This window comes from Pan troglodytes, chromosome 15 (assembly GCF_028858775.2).
Source record: "Pan troglodytes isolate AG18354 chromosome 15, NHGRI_mPanTro3-v2.0_pri, whole genome shotgun sequence".
NCBI classification, from domain to species: domain Eukaryota; kingdom Metazoa; phylum Chordata; class Mammalia; order Primates; family Hominidae; genus Pan; species Pan troglodytes.
In genome coordinates this window covers 50695834-50709394 of record NC_072413.2, presented here as the reverse complement: position 1 = coordinate 50709394, position 13561 = coordinate 50695834, and the positions used below count along the sequence as shown (strand labels likewise).

Genomic DNA, 13561 nt, shown 5'->3' with positions numbered 1-13561 from the left:
AGTTAGCTGGGTATGGTGGCGCAGGCCTGTAATCCCAGCTACTCGGGTGGCTGAGGCGTAACAATCACTTGAACCCGGGAAGCGGAGGTTGCAGTGACCCGAGATTGCGCCACTGCACTCCAGCCTGGGTGAGGAAGTGAGAGTGTCTCAAAAAAAAGTCTTCTTAAAACAACAAACAAACAAACAAACAAACAAAAAACAAAAAGTAAGGCCAGGTGCAGTGGCTCATGCCTGCAATTCTAGCACTTTGGGAGGCTGAGATGGGTGGGTCACCTGAGCTCAGAGTTAGAGACCAGCCTGGCCAACATGGCAAAACCCCTTCTCTACTGAAAATACAAAAATTAGCCGAGTGTGTGGTGGCTTACGCCTGTAATCCCAGCTACTGGGGAAGCTCAGGCAGGAGAATCTCTTGAACCTGGGAGGCAGAGATTGCAGTAAGCCAAGATGACGCCACTGCACTCCAGCCTGGGCGACAGAGCGAGACTCCACCTCAAAAAAAAAAAAAAAAAAAAAAAAAAAGTAATCCCAGCACTTTGGGAGGCTGAGGCGGGAGAATCGCTCTTGAGGAGTTTGAGACCAGCCTGGGCAACATGGTGAAACCTCGTTTCTACTAAAAATAAAATTAGCCAGGCGTGGTGGTGCACGCCTGTAGTTCATGCTACTCAGGAGGCTTAGGTGGGAGGATCGCTTGAGCCCAGGAGTTCGAGGTTGCAGTGAGCCGCGATCGCATCATTGCAGGCCAGCCTGGGTGACCCAGGGAGACCCTGTCTGGAAAAAAAAAAAAAAAGCGGATAGACTAGTCCCAACTCTGAATGTTAAAAGACCAGGACTGGGTATCAGAGGACCTCCAATCCTTGCTCACCTTACCTCACTTCTCTAGGCCTATTTCTTCCTATCATATGAGCGGGTGGCTTCCACCCTCGCTGTCTAATACAGTGGGCACTAGCCAGCCACATTTGACTATGAAATGGGTCTAGTTCGCATCCAATACACACTGGATTTCAAAGACAAAAAAAGTCAAATATCTTATGAATAAACTTAATGTTGGTTATATTTTGAAATAATATTTTGCACATTCGGGGTTAAATAAAAATATTTTAAAAATAAAATGTACCTGTTTTTACTCTTCTGCTGTGGCTACTAAAAATATAAATGACATATGCTGCCCTGGTCTAGATGCTCTCTAATATCCCTTTCAGCTTTAAGACTCCGCCGGGAACACGGTGGACACGTAATTCGTACGATTTGATTGTCTCGCATTGAGATACGGAAGGATTGGCCGGGAGTGAGCGGGCTGGGGCTGGGCGGGGCGGCGCGGGGCGGGCACCCCCCGCCCCCCAACCCCGCAGGAAAATACAGGCCCCTCCGGCTTTCGCTCTCGCTCTGGGAACTGGAAGGACCCCCGACTCCCGCGCAGGGCCTGGGGTTGTGCGCGCCGGGTTGCGTCTCCAGGCCGGGGGCGTCAGGGAGCCGGGGGCGGGGACGGGCGCGGGCGCAGCGGACCGGGCGGGGCCGAGCCGGGAAGCTGGTCGGTGCGTCAGCCTCACGCGGCGGGAAGGAACCGGTCCGAGGCCCCGGGCTGCCGGCGCGGGCGCCGCGGCACGTCCACAGGCAGGGTCGCGAGGTGGCGATCGCTGAGAGGCAGGAGGGCCGAGGCGGGCCTGGGAGGCGGCCCGGAGGTGGGGCGCCGCTGGGGCCGGCCCGCACGGGCTTCATCTGAGGGCGCACGGCCCGCGACCGAGCGTGCGGACTGGCCTCCCAAGCGTGGGGCGACAAGCTGCCGGAGCTGCAATGGGCCGCGGCTGGGGATTCTTGTTTGGCCTCCTGGGCGCCGTGTGGCTGCTCAGCTTGGGCCACGGAGAGGAGCAGCCCCCGGAGACAGCGGCACAGAGGTGCTTCTGCCAGGTGAGCGATGTGCGCGTTGGTGCTGAGGGTCCCGGCGCCCTCCGCGGCGTGCACTGTCCCGCACGCCCTGGCGGGTGAGCGGCTGGGGGTGCGTCCTTGCATCTCTTCCCACCGGGAATGAGACTCCGGTGCTGCTGCCCGGTGGCCGGGACTGAGTCTGGCTTGGCGTGGACCGGGCCTCCACGGCAGCCTGGACGTCGCCGCGCCCTCCGGTGCCTCAGACCTGGAGAGGGGTTGGGTGCACGCGGTTGAGTGGGTTTATGCATCTTTGTTGGTCTTATCTGCCCGGGGAGAGTGTGCACAGTGTATAATGCACTGCCAGTATTTGCTATTTTCACAGAACCTGGATCTTTCTCACTTCTCTCTTGACCAGGAACTTGTGTACCCAGTACCTGTGCTGCGTGCATTTCGCCAGCCTTTCTGGCTAAGACGTTTGTGGGCTGATCTCAGATTTCGATGTTAGGCGGAAGAATGGCTGCTTGCGGTTTTTCTGTGTGTAAGCCCAACTACCTGATGTCTTTGGGACTGCAGTTGCCCTCTGGTTTCTGGTCCTGTGTGCTCTTTTTCTCGAATGTAATGAGATTCTCTTATCGTGACACCCGTTAAGCTGGTACGAATTGGGAGGAAGGTCCTTATTCTTCAGTGCACAAGTTTAATTAAAAGCGGATTATGATCATTTCCTTCTGTAAGAGATGTGGTTTCTTGAGCAAAAAATTGAGAGAAACTTACAGTTTTCCATTATCTTCAGTATCTAGTATTTCAATGTGATTACTCTTGTCAAAGCCACTTTTTGGTTGACTCTGTTGATAAAAATTACGTTTTATACAAAATTAAGGGTTAGGCATCCATGTTATTCCTAAGTGGATTTTGCTATTAATTTATTATCAGAAATACCATTTTATGTGTTTAGGGGCATGATACCATGTCAAAGGAAAGATGCATTTAAATATTATGAAAGGTTTCTCTTTCACTACTTTACATTCTTGGATTTTGTTGTTTTGCTGAGTGATTTGGGAGTTGAGGTGAGTGTTATCTAGGAAACTAAGGGAAGTTGAAAGAAAATTGCTACTTTACAACTGAGACATTGAAAAGTCCTTTACCTTCAATCATTACAAACGACACACAATCAAGTACTTAACAGGAAAAAGGGTCATTTTTCTTCTGATTAGAAATATAACGCAACACCGAGATTAAACATTTAAAAAATAAGATAGAAATGTGACTTTAAAATAAAATACTCTTTACGGAAAGAAGATGTCCAATGTAACATTTTCAGCTACATTCTGGAGATTTGGATACTGGAATAAAAGTACATGTTGAACTCTTCAACTTTTACTTTTTTTTCCCTTGATAACCTTTTTGGAGTTCTGCTTAGAATTGGAGAACTTTAAATTCTTTACATTTATTTTCTTTTTCTTCTAACTAGTGATTAAACTTTTCCTGTTTCACAATACCCTCATATTCAAATACTTCCCTAACATAAAATTCTGTTAAGCCCCTTTCTTTTTCTTTTAGAACGAGAGTGGCTATCTGTGTTTCTTTTCAGACTCAACCTTGAAAAATAGTAAATTGGGCTGGGTGTGGTGGCTCCAGCCTGTAATCCCAGCACTTTGGGAGGCTGAGGTGGGAGGATCTCTTGAGTCCAGGAGTTCAAGACCAGCATGGGCAACATAGTGAAACCCCCGTCTCTACAAAAAAAATTAAAAAAAGAAAAAAGCTGGGTGTGATGGTGTGCGCCTGTGGTCTCAGCTACTTGGGACACTGAGGTGGGAGGATGGCGTGAGCCCAGGAGTTCGAGACCAGCTTGGAGACCCGGTCTGTATTAGTCTGGGTTCTCTAGAGGGATAGAACCAATGGAATATATATATATATAAAGGGGAGTTTATTAAGTATTAATTCACACGATCACAAGGTCCCGCAATAGGCTGTCTGCAGGCCGAGGAGCAAGGAGAGCCAGTCTGAGTTCCAAAACTGAAGAACTTGGAGTTTGGTATTTGAGGGCAGGAAGCATCCAGCATGGGAGAAAGATGTAGGCTGGAAGGCTAGGCCAGTCTCTCACGTTTTTCTGCCTGCTTATATTCTAGCCATGCTGGCAGGTGATTAGATTGTGCCTACCCAGATTAAGGGTGGGTCTGCCTTTCCCAGCCCACTGCTTCAGTGATCGAGGCTGCAGTAAGCCATGATTGCACCAGTGCACTCTGGCCTGTGTGACAAAGTGAGAGTCTGCCTCAAAATAATAATAATAAAAAAAAGTAAATTGAGGATCATATAGTTAAAAAAACAGTTTTAATAGAAATTTAGAATGGTCTACTTATTTCATGATTTGAGGGAGCCTAAGCAAAAAAAAAAAAAAAAAAAAAAAAAAAAGTTGTCTATTTAACTAAGAACAGAGACTATCAATTCCAATTCTATAAATGAAACAATAGGGCCAGTAGTGGAAGGGATGAGGATGGGGGGAGAAGGGAGGAGAGGTGGCACTGATGAATAGACATGCAGAGAAAAATAGAGGCAAGCATATAGACAGACATACACAGAGAAACAGCATGAGAGGGAAAAGAAAAAAAATGGAGAAAGAAAAGGGGAGATAAATGGTGCAAATCATTCATTCAACAAATGTAACCACTCTGCACGTTGACCAGAGTGTTTGGGACACAGAAGTAACTATGGCATTATCCCTGCCCTGAAGAGCTATAGTTTAGTGAATAATGTTCATTGGGGATTCGTGGGAGGCACAGATACTAAGCACTTAAAAAACAAGTTAGGAAATATTGCTAGAAACTAAGTTAAAAACTAAATTTTCACCAGATGTTTGGAAATACAAGTTAAAATCTTCTCTGGTTCTGTTTACAATATCCAGTGAGCTGCACAGTCCCGTTGATTGTTTTGGTAATAGTTTTATCTTTTCTTCCTGTTGCCTGTCCCTCTTATCACATCTGCCTTGGGTTACCACATCCCCATCCATCGTCACACTGTTGCATGGTGCCTGGCTTATAGTAGGGTTCAGTTCACAGAATGTCAGCTCTGATTTGAGCTAGAGCAGTGACCTTAGAAAGTCACTGAATTAAAATGTGTAGAGCTCTACAAGTAATCAGATTAAATTCATCAAGCATATGTTGAAACCTACTGTGAACAATTTTTGGGAGATCAAAAAATGAATTAAAGGTGTGACACTTCCAAGAAGTGAGCCTGGTAAATAATTGGTGCTCAACAAGTTCTAGGGAAATTATAAGATGCAAGCACTATGCCAGCAGGAGTATATTTTAAAAATTATTCTGCTTAGCAAGCCATTTGCATGTTTTCTGGAACTGATCTTTCAGATTGGTTGATAGCTCCAACTGAGTCTTTGAATTTGGTCAGTTGCTACATATGCCTGTTAGTTGATATCAAATCCTGCTAAAATTATTTTCACTGTATGTTGTAAGTTCCTTTGATAATAGTGCTTAAGTGTTAGTTGCTCAAAATGAATGATTAATTGCCTTAGACTTGTAAATCTGTATATGTAACCTCATGTAAGAATTGTATATACAACCTAGGCCAGGCATGGTGGCTCACGATGTTTGTAAACTCTTACTTGCTAATGATGTTTTATCAATCTTAATATGGCTAGTGCTAGTAACACTCAGGATAGCTTATTTGAGCACGGTAAATCTCTGTCAGGCTAATGAAAGGGGAGAGTAGCTCAGAGTCCAAAATAAATACTCCAAAAATGGATCTTTTTTAGCTTGGAGCGCATTTAGTAGATTTAACCTGTCAAGTGTCTTGTTAGGTCAGTTGAAACAATGGTTTTAATTGTTAGCCCGGTGGCTGCGCCGTGGGAGAGACACTTGCTAATATGTTGAGTGGTGGATGGAAATAAGCCCAGGATTATAACTTAGTCAGAGGGATCTTTGAAACAGGTTACACTGGAGAGGTGTCCACTGACTCTATGTGTGTGCTGCATTCCAGGCTTTTCTGAATAAACTGTGTGGAAGAAATATTTTCCTGATGGTTGCCAGTCATTTGACAATTTAAAGTTTCGGCAAGACTAAGTCTTTAAAGCCAAAATGACCTGTAGCGTTCTAGGTCCTTAGGATGGTGCCTACTACCTGGTGTGGAATCTTTGGTATTTCCCTGCTTCCATTGACAGACTTGTCCCAGTGTACTTCTGTCAACAGATGAGTACTTTTTATGTTTTTTTTTTATGGTCATAAAACACAGTAAAATTAAATACACCTGAAGTTCTTTGCCAAATACAGCACACTTTGAGCACATTGATTTATTTATGTATTTCTCTCCACCTTTATTGAGGTATAATTGACACATAAAAATTGCATATATTGGCTGGGTGTGGTGGCTTACGCCTGTAATTCCAACACTTTGGGAGGCTGAGGCACGTGGATTACCTGAGGTTGGGGGTTTGAGACCAGCCTGACCAACATGAAGAAACCCCATCTCTACTAAAAATACAAAATTAGCTGGGCGTGGTGGCACATGCCTGTAATCCCAGCTACTCAGGAGGCTGAGGCAGGAGAATTGCTTGAATCCGGGAGGCAGAGGTTGTGGTGAGGTGAGATCGCACCATCACACTCCAGCCTGGACGACAAGAGCAAAACTGCGTGTCAAAAGAAAAAAGAAATGCATATATTTAAGGTGTACCACATAATGTTTTGATATATAAAAGGTCCTTATCCTTTTTTTTTCTTTTGAGACAGAGTCTCGCTTTGTCACTCAGGCTGGAGTGCAGTGGCGTGATCTTGGCTCACTGCAAACTCTGCCTCCTGGGTTCAAGTGATTCTCCTGCCTCAGCCTCCCAAGTAGCTGGGACTACAGGCACCCGCCACCTTGCCCTGTTGGCCAGGCTGATTTTGAACTCCTGACCTCAGGTGATCTGCCCTCCTTGGCCTCCCAAAGTGCTGGGATTATAGACACGAGCCACTGTGCCCGGCCCTTGCCCATTTTTAATTGGGTTATTTGTTTTTTTGTTGTTGAGTTGTATGAGTTCCTTTTATATTTTGGATAATAACATCTTGTCAGACAGATGGTCTGCAAATATTTTCTCCCATTCTGTAGGTTGCCTTTTCATTTTGTTGCTTGTTTCTTTGTTACATAGAAACATTTTAGTTGCATGTAGTCCCACTTACTTATTTTTGCTTTTATTGCTGGTCTTCTTGGTGTCACATAAAAAATCATTGCCAAGACTAATGTCATGGAGCTTTTCTCCTATGTTTTTTTCTAGGAGTCTTGGTGTTTCAGGGCTAACATTTAAGTCTTTAATCAGCTTTGAGTTGACTTTTGTGTGTGTTGTAAGATAAAGATCCAATTTCATTTTTTTGCACATGGATATCCAGTTTTCCCACCACCATTTATTGACAAGACTGTGCTTTCCCATTGTTTGGTCTTGGTCAAAGATTAGTTGGCCAGACATGTGTGGGTTTATTTCTGGGCTTTCTATTGTTTTCCATTGGTCTATGTATGTGTTTCTATGCTGATACAACACTGTTGTGATGACTGTAGCTTTGTAATGTAATTTGAAATTACAAAGTATGCTGCTTCCAGGTTTGTTCTTGCAAAATTGCTATAGCTACTTGGGGTCTTTTGCTGTTCCATCCAAATTTTACAATTTTTTTTTCTATTTTTGTGAAAAATGCCATTGGAGTTTTGATAGAAATCGCATTGAATCTGCAGAACACTTTGGGTGGTATGGGCATTTTAACAATATTAATTCTCTCAATTTATGAACATGGGATATCTTTCCATTTATTTGTGTAATCTTCAGTTTTTTTAATCACTGCTTTATAGTTTTCAGCATACTGATCGTCCTCTCCTTGTTAAATTTATTCCTAAGTAGTTTATTCTTTTTCATTCTATTCTAAATAGAATTGTTTTCTTAATTTTTTTTTGGATAGTTCATTGTTAGTGTGTAGAAGCACAATTGATTTTTGTATGTTGATTTTGTATCTTGTAATTTTGCTGAATTTATTCTAATGGTTTTCTGGTGGAGTCTTTAGGATTTTCTATATATAAGATCATGTCATCTGCAAAAAGAGACAATTTTACATATTTTTTATTTGGATACCTTTTATTTCTTTCACTTTCCTAATTCACACTTTGAGCATGTTTAAAAGGTATTTCATAAAAAATGTATATGAGGGCCGGGCGCAGTGGCTCATGCCTGTAATCCCAGCACTCTGGGAGGCTGAGGCGGGTGGATCACCTGAGGTCAGGAGTTTGAGACCAGCCTGACCAACATGGTGAAACCCTGTGTCTGCTAAAATACAAAATTAGCCGGGCATGGTGGCAGGCACCTGTAATCCCAGCTACTTGGGAGGCTGACGCAGGAGAGTCTCTTGCACCTGGGAGGCAGAGGTTGCAGTGACCTGAGATTGCACCATTGCACTCCAGCCTGGGCAATAAGAGTAAAACTCCGTCTCAAAAAAAAAGTATATGAGGAATATATTCTTATAGTGCTTTGTGTGAAAAAATAAAATGGTAATGTATAATAAGACTAGAATATATTGGTATACAAGAAAACTTTAGAAAGTGTTGTTTTGTCTTTCATTGCAAATTAAAGGATACCTCTGACATGAGAGTAGTGAACAAGCGGTACGTGGTAATTTTCCTTTATCCTGCCTTTTGCATTTGGTCAAATCAAACAGAGTCAACAGAGAAGGTAATTGAGGCTCCCTCCACAGCTAACTGTTGGTTATCTAGTTCTTTGTTCCATTGGGGCTACAGATGTCAAATTTTTGGGGAATTTTAGCTGCAAATTTGGCTGTATTTTTCTTATTCATTATGAAAATGCCATGTGCTGCTTTGGGAAGTAATACATGCTTCCCTTTCATTGAAGCATTTAAGTAGAAGTAGGGTAATCATAATGATTAACATGTACTGACAATTTACTTTGTATTATTTATCTTGGTATCAACTCTTTGAGATGAAAACTATTACTATTTTCTATTAAGATGAGAAACCAAGGCCTGGAGAGGTTAAATAACTGGGATAAAGTGAAAAACTAATGACTGGCAGAGATGGGATTCAAACCTAAGGAGGTCTGATATTAGAACATACATGCTAACTATTGTTACACACTACCTGTTCCTTGAGGGATGTGAATGGAGGGATTTGCTGTTTTGCTTGGGAGATTGTAATAGAAAGCCTTCCAAGGCTTTCTAACTCTTAAAAGACTAGGACTTTTTTTTTTTTTTCTTTTCTTTTTTTTTGAGGCAAGGTCTTGCTCTGTCATTTAGGCTGGAGTACATTGGCATGATTATGGCTCACTGCAGCCTCAACCTCCCTGGCTCAAGCGATTCTCCCACCTTAGCCTCCTAAGTGGCTGGGACTACAGATGTGCACCCAATGCCTGGCTAGTTATTTTATTTTTTTGTAGAGATAGGGCCTCACTGTGTTGCCCAGGTTGGTGTCAAATTCCTGGGCTCAAGCAACCCTCCTGCCTTCACCTCTCGAAGTGCTGGAATTACACGTGTGAGCCACCATGCTTGAACAAAAGGCTGGAATTTTGAAGTGGTCCATGTTACTTGTCAGGCCTACCTTGGTCCTCCTATTTACCGTTCCTCAACTGGGGCCTTCTTATCTCTGCTTATTAGATTGGCCCTCTACCAAAAGCTATCATTACTTGAAGCCTAGAGCAGTTAGCCTCAAACGTTAGGATACTAACCTTTAAAACACATTAGCATTTTAAAAAATTTAGATTCCTATGGTAGGTCAGAGTTCTGTTTTACTTTGGGATATAGCGTAGTAATTTTCCCCCTTACCTGCATTGTTCCATGTAGTAGTTATTTAGGCAGCCTTAGCACATCCTGAAACAACATCCAGTCCTCCCTGTTCCAGGTTGGCACCTGTCTTTGGTCTTAGTTGAGGTAATAGGATTTTGCTTTGTTTCCAGGATCCTGTTCTGTGTCTATTAACTGTATTTTACCTTAGCCCTTTCCTGAGGCTCTATTCTTTTTTGTTTTTTGAGACAGGGTCTCACTCCCATTGCCCAGGCTGGAGTGCAGTGGTGCAATCTCAGCTCACCACAGCTTCGACTTCCCAGGCTCAAGCCATCCTCCCACCTCAGCCTCCTGAGCAGTGGGGACTGCAGGCGTATGCCACCATGCCTGGCTAATTTTTTTTTGTAGTTTTAGTTGAGACAGGGTTTTACCATGTTGCTCAGGCTGATCTGGGACTCCCGGGCTCAAGAGACCTACAAACCTTGGCCTCCCAAAGTGCTGATTACAGGCGTGAGCCTGAGATTCTATTCTAGTAACATGCTTTGTTCTCTGGTTTCTAGAACTGGTCCTGCTGCCATCTTTGCCAGACTGTCTCCCAGGGATCAGGTTGGCAGGCTTATCTGAGTTGTCAGATGGCATGGATTTCCGATAATCTTCCTGTCTTTCCTTTACTGAGCTGTCTTCATCCATTGAAACTCCTGCCACCCTTATTATACTCCCTTAGTAGCCCTGCTACCTGTGGTTGTAGTTAAGAATATCTCCTACTCCATATTTCAGGAAGGGGCAGGACATTTTTTTTTTTTTTTTTTGAGATGGAGTCTCGCTCTGTCACCCAGGCTGGAGTGCAGTGGTGTGATCTTGGCTCACTGCAATCTCTGCCTCCCCGGTTCAAGCGATTCTCTGGCCTCAGCCTCCTGAGCAGCTGGGACTACAGACATGTGCCACCATGCCCAGCTAATTTTGTATTTTTAGTGGAGACAGGGTTTCACCATGTTGGCTAGGATGGTCTCGATCTCTTGACCTTGTGATCCGCCTGCCTCGGCCACCCAAAGTGCTGGGATTACAGGCGTGAGCCACTGTGCCCAGCCAAGAACATTTTAAAATCTACCATTTATCCTGCCTTCTTTCCCTTTGAGGTCTCTTGGCTATATGCCACCTCTGCTCTGGAGGATTTTTGCATTTCTTTCTGGTTTGGGGCTTCTTAGAGCTTCCTTTGTCATTAGGATAGAGATAGGAAGAATGATAGACACAAAAGGTGTTTACCTTTGCTGCTTGCTTTACTTGCTATGTGTGTTTCTGCCTCCTGTGCTTGTGTACTCTGGGGCACTGAGCACACCATTAGGTGACATGGTGCTAGATATGTTTAATGAGACAGTGTGGTGCTGGTCTCCAGTGATGAGTGACAATGGACAACATTCATTCATTCACCCACCTCTTCCACAAATAGTAATAATTTATTTGTGACAGAATCTCACTTTGTTGCCGAGGCTGGAGTGCAGTGCAGTGGTGTGATCTTGGTTCCCTGCAACCTCTGCGTTTTGGGTTCAAGCGATTCTCCTGCCGCAGGCGCCCAAGTAGCTGGGACAACAGGCATGGGCCACCATGCCCGGCTAATTTTTATGTTTCTGGTAGGGATGGGGCTTCACCATGTTGGTCAGGCTGGTCTTCAACTCCTGACCTCAAGTGATCCTCCTGCCTTGGCCTCCCAGGGTGCTGGGATTACAGGCCACAAATAATTATTGAGCATCTACTGTGTGCTTTCTGGAAGTATATGATTTTTCACTCAAGGATTTTATACTCTAGTGGGCAGGGTAAAATAGATAAATTCACTGCTGTGAGGTACAGTAATACTTAGATAATAGTGTGTGGAGTGTCTTGGGAGCAGCTGGGAGAGGCATTTAACCCAGCGGGTGGTAAGGAGTACTGGAAGGACAGCTTCCTGAAAAAGGTGATACTGAGCTGAGGCTTGAAGATATATTTTAACCTTAAAAATGAATTCCTCAGGGGGAAGAATGGATGCCTTGAAACTTGCTCTCAAGTTTTTCATGTGTTTCTTTTTGTAACTTAATGTCTCTACTTTGCATATGTCCCTTTGGCCTTTGCACTCTCTCTGTCTGTCATTCTTTGCATAATAATTCATATCAAAGGGGAGAAACAGCTATTTTTTGTCCCTAGAAGTTCTGCTCTTAAGGTTGAAAAGAAAGTTTGAAAAATCATATCATTTAGGTTAGAAGTACTTTGTGTTGTTGGTATCCAAAATTAGGACTCTGAGATTCTTGTGTATTCAGAGAATTTTTAGTAGGAAACAAGGACAAATTTGCATATGAAATGAAAATAGTTATTACATGACAAAATATGTAGATCTGATTTCTAGAAACTGAATTAGTCCAAAACAAGTAAGAGTGGGAAAAGCAGTAAAAAGTTCTTCTTGAATATTGCTGTTGTCATCCAAAGTATTCTTATTTCTTTTAGGTGAAAAATTTCCATTACTCTTTTGTGATATTCTCAAAAGAAAGTTTAGGATTTTACAGTGTTCTGAAATACTGAATCTTAATTCAGTATTTCAATAGAGTATTATTGATTGGCTTCCTTATCAGTAGATTTTTAAATTATTTATTTCTAGGCTATAGATCTTCCTAAAATATAATCCAAAGTAGTTTAAAATGCAGATATCTAGACCAAAGTATAAAGATCTCTTTTCTGGAGCATGCTATATTTAACATTTTTTTCCTAAGTTTGTTTGTTTTTGTTTTTGGAATCATGATATATTTGTTTCTTAAAGCAATCTTTAATTCTATTAGATGTTTTTCTAGCTCAAATAAACATCTAAGAATTTTAGTGTAATTTGGCAGGTAACACTGGTGAAAAAAAGAAAAAAAAAGAATTCTAGTTTCATAATTGATAATATTTATTATCATTACCATTGTATCCTAGGATATGTGCATTTAGTAGCTTGATTTAGTACATACCATTAAGACATTAGCTTTAAATATTTGAAGAGCAGGATTGACTTTGAGGTCAGTTTGCTGTTTCATTGTTACTAATGATAAGTGGTTTCTAAGCACCATTCCAAACCTTTAAGAAATTGTTACAGCCCAATATTTGAGGATTGTTAGATCCTTACTGAAAGCTAAGGATGGGAATGCAGCTGTGCCTCAGGAAGGACAGTGGAAGTGGGAGCTGGAAACCCCTCAGATATCCAAGTAGCATATACTCTCTATCTCCTACCTCTGCTTCTTTGTGTATCTTTTTTTGCCCCCCAAGAATTCTGAGGACAATCAAGCTTTGTGTATCTTTTAAAACTTTTCCTCTCTTTGCCAACTGGATCATGTGCTCCTCAGTTCACATGATGGAGTATTTGTTTTACTGGTCTAGCCACAGGGAGACATCTTTCCCTGTTATTCTCAATTCTAGGATCCTGGAGAGGGGACCATGACCTGGTTTGAGTTGGATGCCTACCCTTGGTCAGGTCAACTATGGCCTGGAGGGCAGAGTTACAAAATAAAGGTTGCCAGGGGACCAACTCTCTCTCTCTGTGTGTGTGTGTGTGTGTGTGTGTGTGTGTGATGAGCTCTGCACACCTTCCATTCCTCGGTATATAGCAAGAGCAGCAGTATTACTAGATTATTGTCATACCCCATCTCAAGAAACTATGTGGGAGGAGGGAGGATAAGGACTGGTTGAGTAGGGGGCTGTTTCGTAACAACCATATGAGGAAAAAGAACCCTGTTGCATTTAGGACATTTCAATTTAATATTTCATTTTCTTTGTAACAGGTTAGTGGTTACTTGGATGATTGTACCTGTGATGTGGAAACCATTGATAGATTTAATAACTACAGGCTTTTCCCAAGACTACAAAAACTTCTTGAAAGTGACTACTTTAGGTATTACAAGGTATTTTTAATTTTAATTTTTTATATATGAATACTTTAAATGGATAATTAG

At 42.7% G+C, this 13561-nt stretch overlaps 1 protein-coding gene across 2 annotated transcripts in view; it reads left to right on the top strand.

Moving 5' to 3' along the window:
* The first annotated feature begins 1553 nt into the window (after positions 1-1553).
* The window catches only part of ERO1A (endoplasmic reticulum oxidoreductase 1 alpha), a 59010-nt gene continuing 47002 nt past the window's right edge, over positions 1554-13561 (top strand). For both annotated transcript variants that reach the window (XM_063792912.1, XM_509950.8), the window contains exons 1-2: positions 1554-1905; positions 13391-13510. In XM_063792912.1, coding sequence (XP_063648982.1) covers positions 1792-1905; positions 13391-13510 — 234 coding nt within the window. In that variant the 5' untranslated portion in view covers positions 1554-1791. The remainder of the gene's footprint in view (positions 1906-13390; positions 13511-13561) is intronic.